The 26,272-nt window shown below is 43.2% G+C and overlaps 1 protein-coding gene across 1 annotated transcript in view; it reads right to left on the bottom strand.

The window, feature by feature from the left end:
• PRMT3 (protein arginine methyltransferase 3) overlaps positions 1 to 26,272 on the bottom strand; it is a 91,058-nt gene that overhangs the window by 57,731 nt on the left and 7,055 nt on the right. The window contains exons 6-10 of the mRNA XM_056851925.1: positions 25,088 to 25,241; positions 21,321 to 21,462; positions 17,706 to 17,771; positions 7,433 to 7,554; positions 792 to 891 (exon numbers count right to left, since the gene is read on the bottom strand). Coding sequence (XP_056707903.1) covers positions 792 to 891; positions 7,433 to 7,554; positions 17,706 to 17,771; positions 21,321 to 21,462; positions 25,088 to 25,241 — 584 coding nt within the window. The remainder of the gene's footprint in view (positions 1 to 791; positions 892 to 7,432; positions 7,555 to 17,705; positions 17,772 to 21,320; positions 21,463 to 25,087; positions 25,242 to 26,272) is intronic.

Here is a 26,272-nt window from a genome sequence, read left to right as displayed (position 1 = left end):
CTCAAACAAAACCGGTAATACTGCTCTGAGTTGCCAAAATGTACAACTTGCTGCATTTCCAAATCAGGAAGCCCCAAGAAAATTATAAAGAACTTTAAACCAACCCAGTAACCTGTCATCTCAAATGGAAAAAACTCTAACTTTCTGGTTACAGTTTGTCACTTCTGATGATTTTTCAGAAGAGCCAGCAGCTTTCTGAAACATTGCTTTTGCTGACAGGCCCTTCTATGAAAATGCATGGAATGTTCTTGTTATCACTTTGATGAAATTGTTGTCTTGTCACTATGGCTTTTCGCGGCTGGAATAAAGTCTGGCTGACAAGGCAGTCTGATACAACTAGACTGGACAACACTGAGACATCTGAAGGCTTTCCCACTTTCCCTACTTTTAACATGTGTGAAGCATAAAAGACACCTCTGGGATAAACACTTCCTAGTAACTAAGAATTAATAGCACAATTATTGTTTGGTGCTATCCATGAAAAACTCATTGAGAATTGGATTCTTTATCTACTAACTGGAAATGTCAGAACATGAACTTCGATGGGCCTCTGTTTCTGACAGATCATCTCTTATGCTTGTTTGGCATTAGTAACTAATTTCTGCAGCCCAAATCTGAATTCCAGAATCCTTTCCCAACGTATCCATGCACAATACTAAAGAAATTCTATAACAAGGCAAGTCAATAATTTGAGCCTGTTATTACATAGATCATTAAATTGCAGATTAAGTATTATACTTTCATAAAATTAAGTGCATCTTTATTAGTACATAACATATTGGTGACCTTACCATCCACTCAGAAATTATAACATCGACTTTTTCAGCAGGCAAATCAACTTCTTCAATTCTTCCTTTGATTAAAGAAATTGTATTTTCAAGTCCGTTGAGCCTGCAAAGAAAAATGGCGATATCTGGTTATATACTATATAATATGGATTTACTATATTGACACTGTAAGAGGCTCGTGGCGCAGAGTGGTAAACTGCAGTACTGCAGTCTAAGCTCTGCTCACGACCTGAGTTCGATACCAATGGAAGTCGGGTTCAGGTAGCCAGCTCAAGGTTGACTCAGCCTTCTATCCTTCCAATCAGCTTGCTGGGGTAAAGCGTAGATGACTGGGGAAGGCATTAGCAAACCACGCCGTAAACATAGTCTGTCTAGTAAACATTATGATGTGATGTCACCCCATGTGTCAGTAGCGACTCGGTGCTTGCACAGGGGACTACCTTTACCTTTATACTGACCTTAGTGTAACATTTCATATTAGCATAGAGATTGTATTGAAATACCACTACAGCTATCTTTCTAGAAAAAAATGCATTTTTCTGCTGTGTATGTTAGTAAGATGCTCAGAAAAGGATTATTAGTCCTGCCATAGCTGGCCTATATGAATCCAAATTGTCTGAATGGTAACTCTGTGCCTGCCCCCTTTCCCCTTCAAAGAGGATACCCAGCGTCATGGGCTCACTAGAGGGTTGGACTTGCATGGGAAGACTTCTGGTACAAACTGGTCTTTGCTGCCTTGAGCAAGTTGCACGTTCTCAGCCTGATGCTCCTATCTGTAAAATGCTAATTAGTTGCAACACGTTTGAAAGCACACACACACACACACACACACACACAAAAGCCTGTGAAGTGAACAATTTTCACCGGTCCTAGGGGAATCAACCCCGATACACTAACTTAGAAATTTGGTTCCTCATGCACTGGAGTGGGAGCCCCGAGTTTATTTTTAAAAGAAGAAAGAAATTATTCCAATGTTCTCTTTACCTTAAAGAACATATGGTAAAGAGATAAATGGTCAATAGTTATTATGGGTGGGTGGGATCCTAATATTTATACTGTCAGTGCCTGAACATTTATCAGACACAAGGTCTCTTTCACTAAGGCAAGCCACAGCTCATATAAATGCAAGAGTGTCTTCTGTCAGCAGAAGGGGGTCTTGCAAAGGAAGAAAGCATGAGTGCCAATAAAACAAAATGGCAGCCAATGTATACAATAGCTTGAATACCATGTAACTTGAACCTCAAAATTTCAAGCCTACAGCATTTTAAACACATTTTCTATGGCACCAGAACAGAGCCACTGATCTAAACATGTACACAGAAATAATCTTAATGGCACAAGTACACAGTGCTGCCATATTATGTACCTGTGGTTTATGATACTGCTTCGGTTTTTTGTGGTACAAGTTATGGCAGCTTCAATAGATTTACAGGATTGTGCTGCCAGTGTAGTATAGTGGTTAGAGTGTCAGACTAAAATCTGGGAGACCCTGGTTTGAATCCCCAGTCTGCCATGGAAGCTTGTTCGATGACACTGGGCCTGGCACACACACTCAGCCCGAACTACCTGATAGGATTGTTGCAATGATAAACTGAGGGAAAGGAGAATGATATAAGCTGCTTTGGGCCCCCACTGGGTAGAAAGGTGGAATGTAAATGAAATACATTAATGTTTCTCTAGAAAAAAAGTATAGTGTATTTATGTATCTAACATAAGTTGCATAGTTGTTTTCAAGAGGCAATATGTACTAGAAATCCTAAGCTTATTGTGTAAGTGGCAACCACAAAAGCAAAAAATAATCAAATCTGTGCCTATAAGAACTGCTCATTACATTTAGTCTTCTTCCTGGATTATGGTTTTGCACAGCACCAAAGACAGGCCTGCAAATTGAACAGATGGCCTTAAAATTTACTCAGATGTTGCAGATCAAGATCACTCTGCCCTAACAAGTGTATTTTTAATGCTATGGGTAGTTAGGCAACTAAACAATAGTTTCCCTTCACTTAATGCTTGAAGCTGTAAGATGAGGGACAAATGGAATAAAGTGCTTGGAGAGGAAAACAAAAATGAGGAAGTTTATTGAGAGCCTTCCAATTTTTAGTCTTAAAATATTAACTTAATCCCAACAATTAAGGTATTCAAAACCTAGGGAAAAGCCCTTCTATTTTCATGCTGTTTAATCGCATCTTCCTAATTTTCTTACTGCTACTCCTGTAAAATTTAGTAGCACATGGTTTATTTAAATGCTGCAAGAATATTCAGCTGCAACAAAAATGGTAATAACCAAAATGATAAATTATTTTTGATAAATAAAATTGAAAAATTACCAACAAATGTTCCCTACAGATAATACAATCATTGTATGATAAAGTCATCTCTTTCATTTTGCTTCAACTGATAATAACATCTGCTGGTTCAGGCACAAAACTATAGCACTACTTTTGTTCCAAAGATATCCAGGTATCTCGTTTTCTAAATAAACTGCATTTTTATTTAGAGGGTAAATCTGAAATCAAGTTTTAATGGCATTTACTTTCTCTGAGGCACACTATATCAATCTTCCTTTCATATGCCATTATCATGACAGCTAATGCTAGAGAGGACAGAGTAATTATTCACACCACAGCAATTTATTTCTCCACTGCAATTGGTATCTCTACCCTTTCTTCAACTTTCGTTACTCCTGCAATCTCTCTACATCTGACTTTCAACCCAACCCAGTAATCTCATTAAATATTTAATAACTTGGATAACTGATAGCTAGGTGAAGGCAAGGTATGGGTGAAAAATTTTATGAACCAGCCTGCTCATATTTAACATGAGAGATCACGTAAGTATTGCCAGAATGTCCCATTCTGCATCAAATGTTGCTAGCACCATAACAGTAGTCACATTAAACAAGTATTTGTGAGTAAAGGCTCATTTATTTACTCACAGTGCATTTCCCTGGGCATGGTGTCATTGTCTGAAGACACCACTGAATGAAATGCCCTGAACAGGTGGTGATGGTAGTGGGCTCTCCTTTTTTGGAGGTTTTTAAGCAGGGGCTAGTTGGCCATCTGACAGCAATGCTGATTCTGCGAAGTTAGGCAGATCATGAGAGGGAGGGCAGGAAGTGCTGCATCTGTGTTTGGCTCTTGTGGCCCTTTCTTACATGCCCAGGGTAATTTAAATCAGGAAGCAATTTTCCTCCAGGCCAGATTGGCCGGGGATCCTGGAGGGTTCCCCCCCCCTCATCTTCTGGGCATGGAGTAGGGGTCACTGAGGGTGTGTGTGGGGGTGGGGAGGAAGTAGTTGTGAATTTCCTGCACTATGCAGGGGGTTGGACTAGATGACCCTGGTGGTACCTTCCAACTCTATGATTCTATGACTATTTCCAATTAACACAGCAGAACATCACCAGAGATGGATGGATCAGCAGCTTCCTACTGGAGAACCACAGGAATCATTTTCAAGTTCAAGGAAGAAAGGACTTCAGAAATAAAAGGTTTTTGACTGTATGGAAGAAATGAATGGCTCAACATATCAAGGCAGCCACCTCCTGGTATAGGGCAAAGCAGGTTTTGCACAATAACTGGATGTGCCACCCTAATAATCTCTAACCCATGAAAGAGCAATAAATGGAAGCTTAGGAAATGGTTATATGAGCTATGGATAACCAAAGAGAAAAAGTTTTGAATGTGCTTTTCTTGTTCTGTCTTATTGTGGCAGTATCAAGCTTACCCTGTTTGACAATTTTGTACATGTTATATCACCCAAACTCCACTTGAGAAACTAGCAGTATTTTTTCTAGCCAACCTATCTTCCTGAGAATCTCAGTGTCAGTGGTACTAAGTCTGTTACTAGGCAGGGCTGAGTAACTCAGCTCTGATGTGTGATGTCATCTGGGACTGGTCCAGCTCTAACTCACCGAGGTACATGGATGTGTGAAGAACTGATTTTATATTGGGGTCGGACAGCTGAAGTTTTAAAAAAGAAGGAGGATAAATATGAACCTTTGCTCTTTATCTCTTTTCCTTCTTTTATGACTCAGTGCCTTTATAATATAGTGACTTGGCTAGAGCTAGTAAAAAAAAATGACCATAGGATGAAAAAGGCTAGTCAAAAAATTCCACTACAGACATGTTGAGCACCATGAAAATGTCTCAGTGAGGACTTTTAAGAAACTGGCCAATAAAACTATGCATAGGAGAGAGAAATTGTGCTTTTTAAGTGCATTCAAACTCCATGCTGCATTGCCTCTTAACCTATAAACCCAATGAATATCATATTCTTCCCTATGCATGTTAAAAAAAGAACATCCTTGGTACTAAAATGTGACACTGGAGGCACTCAGCATTTTGACACCAGCAACTGATCTGCCACTGATCAATAACCAAACTTCAGGATCACTCTATACGCTCCAAATAGGTTAAAGTGACATCTATTCTGTTGTCAGGAGCAGCAAAGTATAACAAGGCTGTTACAAATGGTTTGAATGAGAATTAGAGACAAATGAAATAGTTATACAGTCAGCAGATGTAACCTTACAGCAATTGTTCCCTGTGTATTCCAAGAGATCATTCATCACTGTCACAAGATTAGTTCTCTTTAATCCCCCTTTGCCCCTAGTGTGGCATGCAAATCAAACAAATCCAAAACTGTTACGCAGACAGGTGTTTTCATCGCTCTCTCGGTTTCCAAGCGTGGAAAGGACTTCTCGTACTTTTATTGAAGGGATTAAAAATAAATAAATCCAAATGACAGTTTTGTAATGGTACAGCTGTACCATAGTACCCCAGGCATCTGAATGAGGTGCTGTTCCACCATAAAAGTACTGCACACATATTATATGGGGGGGGGGGAAATCAAAGGCCCTGATCTCCAATTCTGAACAGAAAAATGGACCCCAATGACACAGACGTTTGGGTTTCTTTTTTCAGCTGTGTGCAGCTTAAAATGTTGAGGGGATATTTTGCCTGCCTCATACCTTACAACTAGTAACATACCCAGCTTGTTTGCTTAAAATGCCTTTAAAGCCCCCTAAAGTCTGCACGGGCTACAAATATGAAAAGGAGCTCTGAGGTTTAACTGCTGCAGCATCTCCACACCGACCCAAACAGATCCTTGTGACAGACTTTGAACTTGAGTGCTAATTTTGCCTGCTATTCCCCGCTGAAAGGGTCCACTCGAGATTCTCAAGTTCAATTAACTGATCTGTTCCTCATGACTCTGCAGTGATTTTAAATAAGGACTTTGCTGATGACGCAAGTTAAACTATGTAACAGTGTTTGCCTCCAGTGAGACGGGTAAGGTCAATTAGCACTGCTTATGTATTCCAAAAGGGACAAATCAAGGAACCGCAGATGGAATCATCAGAATGGGATCTCAATAGGTAAAGAAAACTGTGTGTCTTCCAATGCATACCTTTTGGTAGCAAAGGTTTGTTAAAGTGGCACAGCTCAAACCAATAGAAATTATTTGTTCTAAAGAAATGGCATCATAAGTTTGCATAAGCAGAACAGACAGATCCAGATAACCGCCACCTCTGCCATGCAAAGCCTATCCAACCAAGAATACTCTTCCCAAGTGAGATGCCTTGTAAAGCAATTTCCCAGCCCTGTATCATTCCCTCCCACAGCTGTTCAAGGCCCAAACAAACCACTTGTTCAACAGCACTGACCAACAAAAGGGCTAGATTCTGGCTCTAGTGTCAGAGAGAACAACCCAAAGCCCTCCCACAAGAGCCATGACTTTCTTCCAGCCTTATGTCAACACAGCATGCCAAAGATCAAGCGGCAACGTAAAAATGCACAACCAATGACCATAAGAATAAAATCAAAGTTGTCTTATAAATAAAAAACATTTTAGACAAGAAACTCTGCTGTATGTTAAATTCCTAAAGCATACTGAAATGAAACTGTAGCAATAACACAGTAAGAGAGTCTTGCAAAATCTATTACCCTCTCTCAGATCTGGTATATGGCAAGGTTATGTTCTTCAAGTCTGTCATTAACGATAATGTGGAGTTAGGTCCACCAACTGCTATGGAAAAGCACTGCCTTAAAAGAAAACATCGTTTTCAGCCCATCATAGACTTATTTCAGGAAAGGTGAACAGAACCGTATCATTACTGCTCATATTGGGCCCTTTTCTCAAAGCAAGAAAGCACAACGGCAGAAAGCAGAGTGATAAGCTGCAGGAACACTGTTCCTTGTTCCCCAAGACTTTTCACGTTATATGTGGACATTACAGTATCAGGTCACATTCAACAGAAATATACCGGGTTTACACTATTATATTATTGTTTAGATAAAGAACCATTTCAATTCTCTGTATGTGTGTGTAAAAATGCACCCTAGTAGCTGAGATGCAAAAGGACCAAGAAAAGACAAACTTAGTCGTCATTACTTATAGGAGAGTGGTGAACAGCACTGCATTTTGAGAGCTGAAAAGAAGCAGATGTTACAGTAGCTCACGTGGGTTTAGAATTGAAGTGTATAAGTAGGCATGTGATTGAGCCAAGCTTTAAACACTGGGTGCACCTTTCCTTCTCACATGCCAGTTTCTCCTAACCCCTTGTGGTATGTGCAATCGTCGATCTTAATATGGCTACGAGCACAGGTTATTACTAAAAATAACTAATTCAGAAGAATTGTTCCTACCTAATAATGTCCATGGCCTGATAAATAATTTCAGACTGGTCCACTCCTATGACTTTCTTTGCACCTGCTTTCGCAGCAAACATGGACAGGATTCCAGTTCCACAGCCAACGTCTAAGACAATCTAGCAAAAAAAAGCAAAAAGTCATTATTACTAGGAAGTTTGGCTCTGCTGATACCACAACCAGCAACATATGCTAAAGAAACTACTCATGCAAATATGGTCAGACTGGATTAAATCTACATAAGATTACACTGAGGTTCCACTGAAATAATAATAAAAAAATTGAATGCAGTAATTTGAAATAATAACAAACACTTGAATGCAGTAATTTTAACTTTGACGGAAGGGTGGGCAAAAGCACGCATACACTTCATGGGCTGCATGCAGAAGATTCTTCTTGAGGTTTTCATCTGACCACATAATTCAAGGATTCAAAACCCTTGAGATAAATCAAGACTGAGCACGTAGCTTTGGTGCTTCTGAAGTCTTCTTTTCATCTCTTCATTATTAAAGCATGGAAAAAGACACAGGGGTCATCTGATTAACAAGAACGACTTGCTTCTCCATTATACAATGTATCCCTTGAACCCTATGATATTCAACATGTGACCCTCCAAACTGAATTTGTTGACACCTCCTGAATTAGTGTTAATGTGAGAAGGCATTCATTTGCAACAGCTATATTTTCTTATTTGTATACAAGCATGGCCATCAGGTATGAAAAAAGGAAAATATGGGGGGGGGGAGATGGTGAGATAATTGAACACGCAAGGGTTCAAGTATAAGACAATTACTCAAGCTGCCAAGCCTGATGGAATGCTCTGATTGCATTCTAGTGGTGCCATTTATGGGTCTGTAATTAAAGGCCTGTCACTCCCCCCCCTCCAATTATAGATCCTTCAGCAATTTTCATTTCACCGCTGCTGTGTTACAAGCAGCAACTTGTCACAGAAAAATGTGATGAGAATTTTAAAAAACCTCACCAAAAAATTCAGAGAATAGCATTGGCTTGGTTATGTAAGAAATAGTTTACCACGGTATACTTGTGTCAACTTATAGGAACACTGAAAAATAAACAGTGTTGCTTACCTGTAACTGTTGTTCGTTGAGTGGTTTTCTGTGCAGGCACACATGGGACGGCGCAGGCCAACCACGGAGAAGATTAGAAAGCTTTTGGAAGAGTAGGCTCACTTGGAGCACTCCCCTCCCCCCGTCTGTGACCAAGCCTTAACTGCTTTTCCTGCCCAGGGGTCACATCACCGGGGGGTGGGGAGCACTCTTCCCTCAGTTCTCCTATCGCCGCCACGGGGAGCACACTCTTTTACGGTGCCAGCCCACAGCGGGGAAGGAGGGAGGGATGTGTGCCTGCACAGAAGACCACTCAACGAACAACAGTTACAGGTAAGCAACACTGTTTTTCGTTTTCGTGGCTTCTGTGCCGTCCCACATGGGAGAATTGCAAGCTCACTTACTGTGGAGGTGGGTGTGTGATGGTCAACGAAACAACATGTTCAACATTGCTTTCCCCACAGCTGCGTCGGCTCTTGAATCGATGTCCACGGCATAGTGTTGGATGAAAGTCATTGGCGTGGACCACGTCGCAGCTTTGCAGATCTCCGCGATGTCACCTATCGAGCTGAAAGCCACTGATGCCGCTTGGGCCCTAGTGGAGCGTGCATGCAGGCGAAGCGGGCACTCTACCCCTGCTGATTGGTATGCCAATCTGATGGCAGAAGCAACCCACCGTGAAAGGGTCTGAGTGGAGACTACCTTCCCTTTGTTTGGGCCGCTAAAACAAATAAACAGGTTATTATCCCGTCTAAAGGGTTTTGTTCTTTGTAAGTAAAAAAGCAGTGCTCTGCGTACATCTAGTGAATGGAGTTGTCTCTCAGCTGGAGTCTGGGTTGGGAAAAAACACAGGTAATGTGATGTCCTGAGAAAGGTGGAATTTTGACACCACCTTAGGAAGGTAAGACAAACTTGGCCAAAGGACTACCCTATTAGGAAAAAACTTAGTGAAGGGAGAATCCTCTCTCAGGGCCCTGAGATCACCGACTCTCCTAGCCAATGTGATAGCTACCAAGAACGCCGTCTTGTAGGACACTAGTGGAAGGTCGCCTGAAGCCATAGGCTCAAAGGGCTTTGAAGTAAGGTGGGAAAGGATCAGGGAAAGACTCCACTGGTGAATTGGAGCCTGAACCTGAGGGAATACATTGTCCAGTCCCTTAAGGAATTTTTTACATAATTTGAAGAAGCAGAATCCACACCACCGTGGTAAGCGGAGATAGCTGCCAGGTGACACTTTAACGAAGAATTAGTGGAAGGCTTGCGGGAAGAAAGGAGAATGTGGGCTACACTATCCGACCACGCGGTCACCCCATGATCCTCCAAGCTACAAGGTGGAGTGATGCGAGGTTGTGATGCAGTACTGGACCCCTCTGCAGCAGGTAGGGGGAGTTTGGAAGCTCCATGTACCTGTGTTGTGACATGCCCCAGAGGGTGGCAAACCATGGTCTCTTTGGCCAAAAAGGAGTTATCAAGATCATGTGTGCCCTGTCTTGAAGCGCCTTCTCTATTACTCTGTGGATCAGGGGGATTGGTGGGAAAGTGTACAGTAACCTTCCTATCCAGGGGATCTGAAAAGCATCCCCCAGGGAACCGGCTTCTGTTGCTGCCCTTGAGCAGAATAGTCGACACCTCGTGTTCTCTGCTGAGGCGAAAAGGTCTACCTCTGGCCAGCACCACTCTAGGAAAATAGGTTGAAGAGAAGGGGATAGACCACTCGTGGTCTTTGTAGGTATCCCTGCTTAGGGCGTCCGCTGTGATATTGGAGCACCCTGCTACATGAATGGCTGAGAGGGAAACTCCATGCTCTATTGCCCATTCCCATATGAGGGTAGCCTCTTGGCATAAAGCTAGTGAATTGGTTCCACCCTGTTTGTTTAGGTAGAACTTGGCAGCAGTGTTGTCCGTAGCGATGAGGACAGCTTTGTGTGAGAGGAATTCTGAAAAAGAGAGAAGGCTGTATCTAATTGCCCTCATTTCTAGAATGTTAGTGTGCAAGGTTGCTTCTCGAGGCACCCAACATCCCTTAGCTGTCAGGGACCCTGTATGCGCTCCCCATCCCCCAAGGGAGGCGTCAGTAAAAAGTTGCACATCATGTGTGTTGACCTGAAACTCACCCCTTTACACAGGTTGCATTCGTCTGAGCACCATTTAAGGGATCTGACGATCACTCTGGGGATAGATAGTCTCTTACCCTGAGGGTCAACATTCATCCTAAAGGATCTTAAGAACCAATTTTGCAGGGGCCTCATGCGGAGCCTTGCAAAGGGAACCACGGCCATGGTTGAAGACATTAATCCCAGTAGCTTCTGTATTGTGACAGCCTTCTGAAACCTCTGAAGTGTAAAGAATCTAACCATTTTCTGGATGGATCTAATCCTGGGCAAAGGTAGAAAAGCGGCATGTGGCTCAGTCTGCAGGACAGCACCTATGAAGTCTATAGTCCTCACAGAGACTAGGCGTGACTTTTGGAGATTGATCACCAACCCCAGTTCTGTAAGGGTAGAGGCAGTTTTGGCTACAGACTGTGTTAATTCCTGGTGGGAACTGGCCACTAGCAGCCAGTCATCAAGGTACGGGAAAATGCAACATCCCTGCAATGCTAGGTAGCCTACCACTTCAGCCATAACCTTGGTGAACACACGTGGAGCTGAAGACAACCCAAAAGGTAACACAGTATATTCATAAGCAATTCCTGCACACCAAAAACGCAAATATTTTCTACACTCCTCATGAATGGCGACGTGGAAGTATGCATCTTTGAGGTCTAAAAAGGCGAACCACAGGGGTCCTGAAAGTAGGGGTAAGATCTGTGGTAAAGAGAGCATTCTGAATTTCCTAACCCTTATGAATTTGTTCAGTGCCCTCAGGTCCAAGATGGGCCTCTTTCCGCCTCCCTTCTTATCAATCAAGAAGTACCAGGAGTAGAAACCATTGGGAACCTCAGTGGGCGGGACAGTTTGAATTGCCCCCTTTTGTAAAAGAGAATGTACTTCGTCCAGCAGTTCCTGTTGGACAACCTCCGTATCTAAATGCTGGGTATGAGGCCTATACACAGGGACAGAGAGAAATTCAATGAAATAACCATTTTGTACTATACTCAATATCCAGGAGTCATGAGAAATTTGTAACCATTTACTGAAAAATGACAGAGGCGTTCACCAAACATGGCAACAGTAGAACCAACGGTCAGTCATGCCGAACCTTTTTTATTCGTTTGGTCCTGGGGGAAATAACTCCCTTTTCTGCCCTTTCCCCTAGGGGTGTACCTTTTTCCCTGTTGGGGATTGGGTTGGTAACGGGGTTGAGATTGGGGCTGCTGATAGCCCCAGGACTGAGTTCTGTTGAACTTGGCCGGGTAGTAGGTCTGAGGCTGTTTGTTATATGATCGAGGCTTATATGTGGGGCCAGACTGGTGGGTGACACCTAGGGACTTAGCAGTCGCCTTTTGTTTTCTTAGGTTGTGTAATACCTCATCCGTTTGTTCGCAGAAAAGAGCTTTGGCGTCAAACGGCATATCTTCAATGCGGGCTCTAACATCTGGTGTGAGAGAGGATGCCCTCAACCAGGAATGGCGTCTGAGGACCACGCTCAAGGCGATGGACCTACCTGAGCAGTCTGCCACATGTCTAGAGGTAGCTATTTGGTTTTTGCCTAGTTATTGGCCCTCTAATTGGATGGACTTCAGAACAGCCCTCTTGTCCTCAAGGCAGCGAGTCTAGGACTTCAGATACCCTGTCCCATAGGGACATTTGGTACCGGCCCATGAGGGCACTAAAATTGGCAATACGAATGCCTAAAGCAGCAGAGGAATAAAGTTTGTGCCACAGACCATCGAGTTTACGCCCCTCCTTATCTAGGGGGGCAGAGTGGGAACCAGATTTATATTTGGCAGCCAAAACCTCAGTGATAATCGAGTTGGGTGGCGGATGTTTATAGAGGAACTGGCATTCTTCCTCATCAATTTTATATAAATTTTCGATCTTTTTAATGGAGGCTCTCACCGAGGCAGTCTTGTGCCATGAAGCCATAGCCACTTCTTTTATCCCTTGAACCATAGGCAATTTAGCCGGCCCCGCATCAGGGCTATAAAGCACCCCCATAATGGGGTCAGAGGGTCTGGGGTCAGACTGTATAGTCATTAAACCCAAAGCATTGGCCATACGGAGCAAGAGCTCCGAAAAGACCTTTAAGTCCTCGGTAGGGGATATGGGGGTGGGGTCCCCCACCGTATCCTCTGGGGAGGGGAGAGGTGTCCTCTGAACCCTGTTCTGAAGCACGATCTGCTTCGTCGCCGACATCCTCATCGTCAAGGACTTGCATGGCTGTAGACGTCAAAGCTCGAGTCTCTCTGGAGTCGGCCGCTCTCGACGTCGACGGGATGGGGTCTTCCCTTCCCAAATCAGGCCTAGGTTTGGTCTGGTCCTCTCGGCAGCACTGAAGATCGACGTCGGGCAGCGGTGGAGAAGCTCTCGGTCTCAAGCCCGACTGGCCAGATGCTCCTCCGGACTGAAGGTAGTCGCCGTCGACATGACGTCGATAATAGTCGACGTTGACATGACATCGATAGTCACCATATGCATAGGGATGGCCTCCATAAGGGAACGGCGGGTACCGTGGCGGAGGGCAGAAACCCCACAGACTCCAGTCTTGGAAGTGGAGGTGACGCTCCATGCGGTGGACCTCTCTGTCGGACAGGTCCTCTGGATCCGAAGCCAGGATCTCTGGTACCTCTACGACGTCTTCTTCCGAAGACGACAAATCGACCTCCAACCCCAGTGGCGAAGGGTGCGAGGACACCTTAAGGCAGGTGCTGACGCACACTGCAGGCGTTTGTGAGGGCTATGGCCCAGCTCACTGGGATACACAGCTCGGGGAGACTCCGATCTGTTTCTGGGAGATTTGGAGCCTCTCCTGGATGGCGCTCTATGTCTAGGCGACGAACCCGCCGTCGTTGGCGGTGATTGTGAGGCTGCATCCCTCCGCGTCTCCTTCGACGTTGAGATCGGAGTCGACAGTGGGCCAGTCGAGGTCGACGCAGTCGGCGCTGAACGTGCCCCGGCCTCCCCTGTAGAACCCGCTCGCTTCGTCTTGGGGGAAGAGAGATGTTTTCTCTTCTTGTGCTTCTTCGCAGGCGGTTCAGACGAAGCCCTAGATTCCCTAGGTATCTCCTTAGGTCTCTTTGATGTTGAAGGGACCTCAGAAAACTTCCCACTATCGGGGCGGAAAGCCTTCTCATACAAGGCCGCCTTAAGTTTTTTGGCGCGATCCCGGTGGCACTTGTCAGTGAATAAAGAGCAGGGTCTACAGGAGGCTACAATATGGCCCTCTCCTAAGAAAAGGAGACTGTCGTGGTGTTCATCAGACGAGGCCATCTTCATGCCGCAAGAACGGCATTTTTTGAAAAGCGCCATGTCCATAAAGAAGAATATCACTCTTCCGAAAAAAAGTCTATCCCAAAGCGGTAAGAGGAAAAAAGTTTAAAATCTTTTACCTCAGGCAACAGCAGGGAAAACTTCTAAATCGCTGTTCTCTCCGCGGCGGCAGAATGAGAACTGAGGGAAGAGTGCTCTCCACCCCCCGGTCATGTGACCCCTGGGCGGGAAAAGCCGTTAAGGCTTGGTCACAGACGGGGAGAGGGCAGCGCTCCAAGGGAGCCTACTCTTCCAAAAGCTTTCTAATCTTCTCCGTGGCTTGCCTGGGACTGCACAGAAGCCACAAAAACAAACTGCTATTATCTAACCATCTTGGTTTGGCATAGCAACTACAGTATTCTGTTTTGGCAAGTTTATCTTTCAGGGAATATACTGCTTTACCCACTCCACTATAACTGTACAAATGGGAGTCCATATATTTTCTTGCTATGTATATCTGTTTTTAGCTCTTTCTGATGTTTTATAGATGTTCCCATCAGAGGTATTTTGAGAGTCTCCAGGAAATTCTTCTACATCATTTATCGTAACATAAGAATGAAACGCCTATCTTGATAAAATCAACATGCAAAAGACAAAGCAGCCCATTCCACCTGACCATCTGTCAGTTAAGGTTGATTATTTTGCTTCTCAAAGATTTGACTTTGGGGAGAATAAAGGGAGGCACTGGCTGAGAAGCCTGAAATGACATTCAATCATCTATTAACCTCATGAAATCTCTTAACATTTGGGCACACATTAACATTAAAGCTATGGCAAACCACCCTGTAAACATAGTCTGCCTAGGGGTGAAAGGAAAAAAAATATTTATGTGATCACACAAATTGGTGCCCCCCTCCTCTAGCTCAAGCCATCCATGAAGGAGGACCACTTTCTAACAAGATATGTATTTTGGTCACCTTAACGTCATTAGGTAACTCCCGGTCACTTTCTACAAGGTCGACCTAAGCTTGTTGTGATCTTAGCAGTGTTTATGAACTTCCAGATGTTCCTCTTGTTATCTATAATGCCCCACCAAAAGCTGTGAACTCTAGATGCATCTAAGTGTTACCACAGTGAGGCTTTTCTCTATGCCCTTTTGAGCCTAATGAAATCTTCATCCAGTATAAGGGGTTGGATCTTTATTTAAGGCCTGGGTCTTTCAGCCCTGAGTATCAGCGTTAAACAGAGGTTGGACTGTGATGGGCAGGTTGACAAAGCTTGCTTGCCTACTTTGCTCCTTGCCCACCTTTTTTCACATTCCATATAAATCATGAATGGAGGTTTCCAAGTTCTGGATGCCTTGAATCAAGCTCTGTACTTGTCATGACATCTGAAGGTGAGCACCAGTGTAAAATGAAATTGGGGAGGGGGCAGCCAGTACAATAGACTGCTGGTGGCACTGGTCCATATCTGTCAGTATTTTCCAAAGCTGGCAACAGTGAAGTGTTACATCATTAAACAGTTAGAGCGGTTCCTCAGTGGAAGAGGCTTCCTCAGGAGGTGGTAAGTGCTCCTTCCCTGGAGGTTTTTAAGCAGAGGCTAGATGGCCATCTGTCAGCAATGCTGATTCTATGAACTTAGGCAGTTCATGAGAGGGAGGGCACCTTGGCCATCTTCTGGGCATGGATTAGGGGTCACTGGGGGTGTGGGGGGGGAGGTAGTTGTGAAATTCCTGCATTGTGCAGGGGGTTGGACTAGATGACCCTGGTGGTCGCTTCCAACTCTATGATTCTATGATCAGAAAATGCATGTCCTCACTGGAAAGACTACCGTGGAAGTAGTCAGTAAACGAACTGGAAGCAAGGCACCTAACTAAAGTATTGCTAAATGCTCACAGCATTCATGGTTTACAACAATCAGATTAAAAATGCAAATACACTTCTTTCTTTTGTAACTTATGAGCAAGGAAGGTGTACAAGATACAGCACAATGTAAGAAGTGTAATGGTTCGGGTGTTGGACTATATAGATCTCACTCCACTAGAGTTGTTCTGTGAGGATAAAATAGAGAAGATAACAATGTAAACCTCTTTGGGTTCCCACTGGGAACAAAGGGCAGGTATAAATGAAGTCAATAAACATTCAATTATAAGCCATTCTCAAATGGCACTTTTAGACGTCAATGTATGCAATAATTATGGATATAAATTTTAATGACCTGGGGTTTTAAACCCCATTTGACCAGAAAGTCTGGTTTCTTGAACCATTCTTAAATGTTATTGTTGAACAACATGTGCCTTAAATTTTAAGCACAGGCCATCCTGCATTAGAGCAGAAGTGACCCACAGTGTCCTGCTATCAAAATTATATTCTGCATATCTCAGATATTAAAGAATCATGCTCCATGGCACCTATGGAAAAGCTTTAGATAGCAGTAAAAGGGAACTGTTTTTCAATCCAAAAGTCTAAGATGAAATGCTTAGTTACAAGAAGTTTGATGTCTTTAAGAATGTTCAAAAAACAAAACATGCTACTTATGCTGCCTCTTTATATGTGGTTTCTATCAAACTAGACATTATTTCTGATTAGATTAAAGCAACAATACACAAATCATGCTAAAGGTAGCCACAATTTTAAGATACACACAAGTGAGAGGCCAATGGGCAAAGCTTGAGAACAGATGTCTACAACTAAGACAATCTTTAATATATAGGAAATAAGTCCATTTGTTTCCATAATTCTATTTTAAAAACATAACTAATGCCAAACATTCCTTCAGGAGATGTTTACACACAATCTGAGAAAACTGGTCAAAGGTTTGGAGTTAATCTTCACTCTTTAGTAGTTTCATTGCTTAAATTTCTCCAATACAATATAACAAGCAGGGAACCCACAAGGACTTGTGGGTGTCACTTCATCTTCCTTGTACCCAGTTCCTCACACTATGTCTCCTCCAGACAGCCCTCATATCCTCTCCCCTGTCCCTGCTTCCTTCTCTCCTTCCAACTCACCAATCAACCTTTCTTTCACCTGCCCCTCCCATCTTCAGCATATTTTATTTACTACATATATTAAACAAGTTTTAACTGGGTCTCTGGGGAGCAGAAAGCTCCTGTATCTAACTATGGGAGCTTCCATCTTATGGCACTGTCTAAGTAACATTCAGCACACTGGCACTTTGTGACCTTTTTCAAAGATTAGCAAGGACTTAGCAGTAAGTTCACAAGTCCAATTACACATATGTAAGCAAAGCAGCATGTGTGAATGCCTGGGACAGTCTATTGGATGCAGCCACTTATTTATAGCTTTCTTGCTTTCTAGACCCTTATCCTTGCTGGCATAAGATAATACAGTCTACAGCAAAGAAAGAAATCTGTAGCAATCAGTCTACTGTCTATACTTTATATGGGTATCATTCAGAAAGCAACAACAGATATGATCCCTCAAAAGCTAATTCTACAGGGATCTCCATTAGGCTTTTATCATGTGAGATACAGATTAGAAATGCACTTGAAATACTGTAAATAAATGCAGGCATACATATTTCAGATGCCACTTAAAAACAGCAGACAAAAAAGGCTTAACAAAACCATGTCATCGTAATTAATGAACACTTCAAGACAGCACACAGAACAATGACAACGCTGGTCAGCATTTCTGTTATCAGTGTTCTGCACCCTCCGGCAGCTGAATAATGCTCTTCAAGTAAGAGAACCCCAAGTATATTGAATCACAAACCTGTCAAGGAATGATTCCCCCAAGTCTAGAAAGAATCCAATCCAAGAGAGTGTCTATTACCTAAGAGAATCTCATACTGCAAGAACATTTACAGCTTTAAAGCTAACCCACTTACCTTATCTCTAAAGATGTGGGAATTGTGATATATGAAGTCACGATAGCTTTCTGTACGCACTTTATCCTATTAAAAAAAAAAAGGAGGTTCAGAGAACATACTACAAATTATAGTGTGATAACAGGGACATTAAGTGCTTTTTGCCACATTTCAAACCTTTCCCGACCCCCAAGTCCAGAAGAACAATTTCAGAATCATCCATGCACACAGGTTTTTTCAGTTTTGCTTGGGAACTAGCCAGATAACTTTCTATAATAATCTGAAAAGCAGTACTAACAAAATAACTGTAGATACATTCTAATTTTTTGACAGCAACACACTATCAAAACAATCCAAGCCCACCAGTAATATAGGTTTGGGTACCTGGGGTGAAAAATACTACATAGCACATTACAAGAGGAAAAAAAATACACAAGCCCTGTTCTCATTTTTTAAAAAGATTAGAACTATGAATCAGGTCTAGGTAGCAAAACAAGCTGTTCCACCCCTGGGAGTAGCCTCATCTTAAACCTAGAAAGGTGTCCAGTGGCTATGCAACAATATGACAAGTCGGGGTGGGGGGGAGGAATCTCCAAGTGCTTACTCAGCGTAACTACAAAAATGCTGGTGGTTTTCCAGATCGTGCCCCTGAATAGATGCAGCACGTCAGTATGTGAGCTGGCCACATAGCTCATCTTAGCAACAAACTGACTTCATTCCTTTTAATATGCGTAGAGAGGGAGAAAAACCGTCAAGCAAGCCATATGTTCCACTAGCCCTGCAAACGGCAAGTGGACCAATCAGCAAAGCAAAAGAATGGTTACAATTTTATTTTTAGTTCCTTATGAGAGTGGTCCAAAATAGTATAAAGTACAAGCAGAACAGTTTTTAAAAAAAACACCACAGAGAACATCACTGCTTGCATACAAATTGAACACTGCACCACTCGATGCAAGGCTATCTGAATGGCGAAAGGACGGAAAGGACAATTCCTTTCACAAGAGAACAGTCCAGAAATTGACCTTACAAAAGCAAAATACAGGCCTTAATGGTAAAATCAGGCTACTCTTCCATGATGAAAGGTATAAATCTGAATTGGAAAAGAGTGACCTGGAACTGATTTTACAAAATCAATGTAAGTTCCAGTATTTTTTACAGTTTATGTTCGTTAGTTTAGTTATTAGGACCCAACACGCAGCTAATATTTTTGTGTACACTACACTGACAAGTGCTTAGCTGTAACCTGATGAAGAAAGCTCTGATTCACAAAAGCTTATGCTTCAATAAACTGTTCGGTCTTTAAGGTACCACTGGACTCCATTTTACTCCACCTAACTTCACAAGACTGTAGGTCACATAAGCAGTCAACTGTAAAGCCTTCAATACTTCGACCCTTACTATTCTTGCAGCTCAAACTAATCTACAGATTTCCCACTGCTGCCCTCACTACATGCACAGCTGCTTAGGAAAGCTGCAGTCATTTGTTTGGGATTCTGAGCCCAGCCTGCGTTGGGAAAGGGTGGGGTATAAATAAAATAATAATAAAATGCTGCTAGTTCTTTTTCTCCCCTCCGTCAGCCATTTCTCCCACTCTTCCGGTGGTTCTAAAATATTAAAGCAACCAAAACACCCAGAAATGGATAGAACAGCAAGCTGTGCACTAAAAAAAAGCCACCGATTCTCAGCCATAGGTTTGAAAACACACACCTGAAATGCTGAAGAAAAGCAAGAACACCGATTGCTGACTAGCCAAGGTGCTCCTTCATAGTAAAAAGAGAAAGAGCCTGAAAATGTTTAAAGCAGGGGTGTCAAACTTAATCGTTACGAGGGCCGGATATGACATAAATGTCACTTGGTCGGGCCGGGCTATGCCTCGCCAGCTCAGATTGAGAGTGGGTGGGGTGGCTGCCTCAGCTGGCTTGTGGGCCGGATAAGAGCTGTCAAGGGGCCAGATCCAGCCCTCAGGCCTTATGTTCAACACCCCTGGCTTAAAGCATTAGCTGATGTTTTCAAGCGAATTCGCTATTTCAAGAAGCAAATTTCAAAATCAGTCTCGGGCCTGCTGGGCTCCTCCTAAGAACCCTGCTGATTGCTGTCAAAGCTCTAACAGTGTATGAACAATTCACTTACAAGTTTCAGGGTGGCTAACTAAAATTAACCAGCATGCCATTCCTTAACAATGGATATATTTATCCTGCTTTCCGCTTCAATTTAGCATTGTACTAGACCCAATACAGCTTAAGCTAATCATAGTCTCAAATTTAATAAAGCTGTGGAGTTATGGTTATCTAATGGACAATTAACCTGTCAGATCTGAGGTTCTAATTTTTTGGGGGGAGGGAGTTTCTGGACTTCTACTTTATTTTTAAAACATGTGTGGATTCTACACAGTTTGAGCACTAAAACAGACCTCAGGACCTTGTCGCCCAGTTTTAGCTCAAAGCATTGTTCATCGTTGCCTCTACTATGGGTTATTGTCTCTACTGGTCATTAACTTGCATTGCAGCATCAGTGCAAACAATGCTGCTCCTGTCACCAATCAAGACAGAAGCCTTGGGAAAGCCGACAGATACCCAGATACCCCAGGACCACTTGCCTTGGGCATATAAATTGCCCTGCTCGAACTGAGCAAGTGAATGTTTAGGTACTGTCGCCAAAACAGTGAAATGCAATTCTTTGAAGGTGGTTTCCCCACCTCCACCACCACCTTTTCCTTTACAGACAAGCCAAACATCACATTAATACACATTAATAAACAGGTTTCTGCCTAAAGGCTAACCATGGGTAGCCGTGTTAGTCTGTCACAAGCAGTAGAAAAGAGCAAGAGTCCAGTAGCACCTTAAAGACTAACAAAGCCCAGAGTCTACCTTCCTGGAGCAGAAAACGACTTCTATTTGCTCAGTGGGAAGTGATAATTTTGTTAGTCTTTAAGGTGCTACTGGACTCTTGCTCTTTTCTACATACAGGTAAAAATGGAACAGAGGAGCCATGAAAGAATAGGTGAAAATATTATTAATGTGCCCATTTGTTATGTTTATATACATATATTCATATTTATTTATTTATGCATACATGTACACAATTTTCAGTTCCCTTGAAACCACCTCTGTTTCTGGCATAATAGTATGACCAAACCAAGAACAGTAATTTACCTGTTTAGAGGACCACAATAGTTTTAATCTGCTAAATTCAGTCACCCGCTTTCATAATCACCACTTTCATAATGTACAATGTATAATCAGTTTCTACTTGCAGAGTCAAAAATGTCTTTAATTCTAGAAATACTGCGAATTGGCGATTTTGTTCCTGGCTTCAGCCCCTCGGCACTGTGCTGAATCCAGCTCCAGAGGGTTCTTTGACATTCTGAAGTGGCTTTGCGGACAACGTAACCGACTGCAATGTAAGGAAAGCCGAAATGCATGAAGCCCTTTGGATCCCAGATTTTGTGGGTTCTGTGTATGATTCCCCCCCCCCCCCCCATATATTTCATTCTCCACCTTCGCTTTCAGCGGGAGAACCACTAACAAGTCAGGAGAGGGTTAAAAATGCAGCTATGCTGCAGCACATTTTATGGACCCGTCAGTCTTGCCTCCATCTTTACAGAGGGGAAGACACGCCTGTCCTCACTTTTCTAACCTTTATCATCTCTTCGTGTATCCCGTAGTGCCCGTAAGAGCTGAAATAAACATTCTCCTCGTTCTCCCGCAGTTCCGCAATGGCACCGGCTGCCGAGCTGCTTCTGACTTCTGCATTCATCACAAAATCCTGTGCAAACTGTCTGTAATCAATTTGAAACATACCCTTGAGACATGTTTACGGGACCATTAAAAAATGCAAAACCTCAGGGCGAGAGATGGGGGGGTGGGGGGAGAGAAAGCATGCAGGTTTCAAAGAACATCCTTGTAAGCTCAAGCTCCCTCTGCTGGCCACTGCGAGGAAAGCTGCTGCAGAAGAGTTTGGTATTCTCTGCATATCAGCATTAGTATTTTTCCACTTTTCAAGCAACAATGTGCTACAAAACTCTGATCGCTGGAACAATGATGTGCTACAAAACTCTGATCGCTGGAATCCTGGCTTGGCTGTTTCTTTCATCAGCCACCTTTGGCATACAGGTCTTCCCAGACCAATCCACTCAATTTTGATGTTAACAGGAAAGAAAACCTTCTGTACCTCAAGTTGCAACCTTAAAAATCGCAGCTATACTGAAGTGACGATTGCATATTAGGAAAAAAGTGTTTTAAAGGTGTTCTTCTAAAACATTAAAATAGCAGGAAACCCAGAAAGACAGATACCATGTCATCCAAAAGATGCAGCAGACTTGGGAGCCAGGGTGGTGTAGTGGTTAAGAGCAGTGGACTCTAACCTGGAGAACCGGGTTTCATTCCCCACTCCTCCACATGAGCTGCGGATACTAATCTGGTGAACCGGGTTGGGTCCCCCACTCCTACACATGAAGCCAGCTGGGTGACCTGGGGCTAGTCACAGCTCTCTTAGAGCTCTCTCAGCTTCACCTACCTCACAAGGTGTCTGTTGTGGGGACAGGAAGGGAAGAAGATTGTAAGCCAATTTGATTCTCCTTAAAAGGGAGAGAAAGTCGGCATATAAAAACCACCTCTTTTTCTTCTTCTTGGGCACTCAAACTACTGCCTACCTCCTTTCCCCAGACTCTTCACTGACTGCTTACATACTGGGCCAGACCCAGACTCTTCACTGACTGCTTACATACTGGGCCAGACCCAGAGTCTATTTTCCTGGAGCAGAAAACAACTTCTGCACAGTGGGAAGTGATAATTTCCCCTTGCCATGCGGCAGTCGCCCACACCATACTGCTCCAAAACACCCTCAGGCCTGCAGGGGATTCTTTTTAGCAAGCACAGTGGCCTGTAGCAGGAAAGGTGGAGATGGGGAAATTTGCTTGCAGTCCTTTGAAACGAGGCCATACTTAAAATAATTAACAACGAATTTTAAAATAATGTGTTTTCAAGGACTAGGAACCAGTTACAGGAAAGAAAAGTTACTTTACAAGTAACTATAAAAAATATTAACAGTGCATTTCTGCCCTGAAGAGCCACTTCAAGATGCCTTGTTTTGCAGCAGCCATGCATGCCTGTAATGGCAACAAAAGAGTACAATTCACTAAGAGATCATTATTCTGTACTGAGCGACACCCATTCTGTGTCATGGATATTCAATTTATCCCCATATTTGTCCATATTATGAAGTTTGGAATAGCCAACAAACAGCAAGTAGGAATCTCCCATCTCTGCTCTCCCACTGTAGCCTACGCTGCCACTAAAACCTGTCGGGGAAGGATTGCGACACTGTGGTAGAGCAGCTGCTCTGCATGCAGACGGCCCCAGATTCAATCCCCGGCATCTCTAGTTAAAAGGATCAGGTAGTAGGTGATGTCAAAGCCCTCTACCTGAGACCCTGGAGAGCCACTGCCAGTCTGAGTAGACCATACTGACCTTGATGGTCTGGTGCAGTATAAGGCAGCTTTATGTGCTCATTATCCTGTACTTGGGTTTACTGAAGCCTCAAGAACTGTGCTGAGCATGATGCACATGTCTACAGTTCCATCAACAGTTTTACTTTATTTCTAATAATCCAATTACCCAAGAGTCTTGGACAACATAAATCACACCAATACTGCCCTCTAAACCCAGCTCTCCAGATCAGACTCCACTGCTGCAAACCACCACACCACACTGGCTCAGTGCCAGCGTGGGACTGGCTACGGTCACCCAATGATCTTCCCATGCATGGTGGAGTGGTTAAGAGCCGTGGAATCTGGAGAACCGGGTTCAATCCCCATGAAGCCTGCCAGGTGACCTTGGGCTAGTCACAGCTCTCTCAGAATTCTCTCAGCCCCACCTACCTTTTGGGGGAGGGAAGGTGATTGGAAGCTGCTTTGCGACTCCCTACAGAAGAGAAAAGTTGGGTATAAAAACCAACTCCTCTTCTTCATGGACACATAGGGTTTAACCCAGGTCTATCAGATCCTAGTCTAACCACTACTCCACACTGGCTCTCAACAGGAAAGAGGGCTATACCCTTAAATAGAGAGCATACTGCCAAACATGCATTTAGGGTTCTAAGCTATCTGATCAAAACTGTTCTCTACAACCAAAGGCCACAAATAGGTGCTAAAATAAAATAAACGCAGTGGCCCAGTTCCCATTTTTAAAAATTGTTTTCTACATAGGATAGTAAATATAATACCAAACCAACTTCATGTGCAATGGTCTAGTTCTTATAAACAAGGAGCCAACGTGTCCCTTCCGGTACTGAGAATGCACCTCTTCCCTCCACCCAACACCTCAAGTAAGGCACAACATGAAGAGAATCAAACAGACATGCAATTTCCACTTGTGTGATTCCTTTTCCCTTAAGTGGGGAATGATACATGAATTTCTATATTTGTAACACACTCAAAAACTACTCCAGGTGCATGGTGGAAGGCAGAAGTGGATGCACATTCATGTACTACAAAAAGAGAATCAGAAGCCAAATCAAAGCCATGGCTGCAGTCTGAGCCAGGTACATTCATTCTTGCTTTTAGTAAACTTTCTGGGGTCTGCCCTTATAGTCACAACCCAATCAACTGGATTTTTTAAATTTTTATTTGGCTGACATGGTCTAAATATAAATGTATTTGGTTCACAATATTTATTTATTTTGCTGAGATTGGGTCGCCTCCAATATTTGGACTTCCACTGGTGGAGGAAGGAAGGGATGCTTCTGGCTAATTCCCCTCTCCCATTGCTGAGAGATCATATGAACTGGACAGCCCAGGACAGCTTGATCTTGTCAGATCTCAGAAGCAGGGTCAGCCCTGGTCAGTATTTGGATGGGATACCACCAAAGAAGTCTAGGGTCACTACACAGAGACAGGCAATGGCAAACCACCTCTGAACGTCTCTTGTCCTGTGGGGTCACCATAAGTCGGTTGCAACTTGATGGCAAAAATAAAAAATGAAGCTCAGGAGAAGTGAACACTAAGCCGCAGCAGAAGAATAAAGCCAGGGAAATTTCACTGTGTGGGTGGAGTTCCATTCACTGGAAATGACCCATTCTTTTATAGTATTGGGGGGGGGGGGAACCCTGTCTCACAACTGAAATGTTACAGTTAGGGGGGGAAAGCTGAACAGCAACTACTGTAATAGTCAGACACAAAAAAAAGAGATCTGTCAGGAGATCGCGTTAGAACTGGGTGGAACAAAATAGCTGGTAAATTTTACACTTGTAAAAATCTTACCGCCGCACTCAATATACCAGAACCGTTTATACAGTCGGGTTTCTAGTGACCACTGATAGTACATAAAGCCTATTTTAGTCTGATGCATCCAAGAGAGGTGCCAATTAAGTTTCTAAATACATAAAATGTTTGGTCAAAACAGTACTTCATTTTATGAAGATCTTCTTGGGCTCTGGCCAGCGCTGCTTCTGCCAACTCTGCTCGGTGTTCTGTGCATTTTAAGCGTTCCAGGAGAGATGAAGCCTCTGTGAGCCCATTGGAGCAAGAGGTATTGGCAGAGTCAACATCATCATCTATATCTGGGAGGAAACACAAAAGAACTCACCACATATTAACTGCACACCAGCGCACAAGGAAACAAAGGCTGGAGTGTTCAGGGAGATGCTGAGGTATTTACAGGCATCCTCATCACAAAGATGCCATTGCCATGCTTGGCAAGCTTATATTCCCCTTGAGGGATGAACAAGACAAATGGTCAGCATCTAAACAAATGTGTGGGCATACCTGATAATTTTTTTAAAAGAACTTTTCTTGAATCAGCTAATCTTATGCTGTATCACAAAAAGTGGTACAACCCTACCGATTGCAGAGCCAACGTGGTGTAGTGGGTAAGAGCAGCGGACTCTAATCTGGAGAACTGGGTTTGATTTCCCACTCCCTCCACATGCAGCCTGCTGGGTGACCTTGGGCTAGTCACAGTTCTCTCAGAACTCTCTCAGCCTCACCTACCTCACAGGGTGTCTGTTGCAGGGAGGGGAAGGCGATTGTAAGCCGCCTTGAGGCTCCTTTAAGGTACAGAAAAAGCAGGGTATAAAACCCAACTCCTCTTCTTCAGTTTCAAGTAGTGAGTACTATGTGACATGTGAGGTTACTGTCTGAGATAAAAAAAAACAAGGCCAAAGCCAATGGTGCAAATAAAGCAAAAATATTATTTATTTATTGCCATCAAACTCATGTAAAAATTCCCTACGTGAAATTAGTACTGATCTTGTGCTCTTGTTGAGAAACACTGAAAGACTAACAGATTCCCCTGAAAAAGCCGGTTGGCAAAATGCATAGGAAATTCTTAGCTGAATAATAAAACATATTTTCATTTTACTTCCACCATCAGCCTTGGCCTTATTTTTTATCTCTTAGTGAGTGGTGTGGCCCTTTTATTTTATCTAGATTACTGTTTGAGAAATGCAAGCCCAAAGCTGCTCACAGAACTAGTTGTGCAATAATAAATATTCTGCAATAACAAACTCTTGTTTTTATATACACACAAATCCATTCTTGTCTTTATGTATTTGGCAATTCAGAAACCTTCACGTTTCAAGGCTGCTACAAA

The sequence above is a fragment of the Euleptes europaea genome, chromosome 6 (genome assembly GCF_029931775.1).
Source record: "Euleptes europaea isolate rEulEur1 chromosome 6, rEulEur1.hap1, whole genome shotgun sequence".
NCBI classification, from domain to species: Eukaryota; Metazoa; Chordata; class Lepidosauria; order Squamata; family Sphaerodactylidae; genus Euleptes; species Euleptes europaea.
Note: the sequence above shows the minus strand (reverse complement) of the source record. Positions and strands in the feature narration are given on the sequence as shown.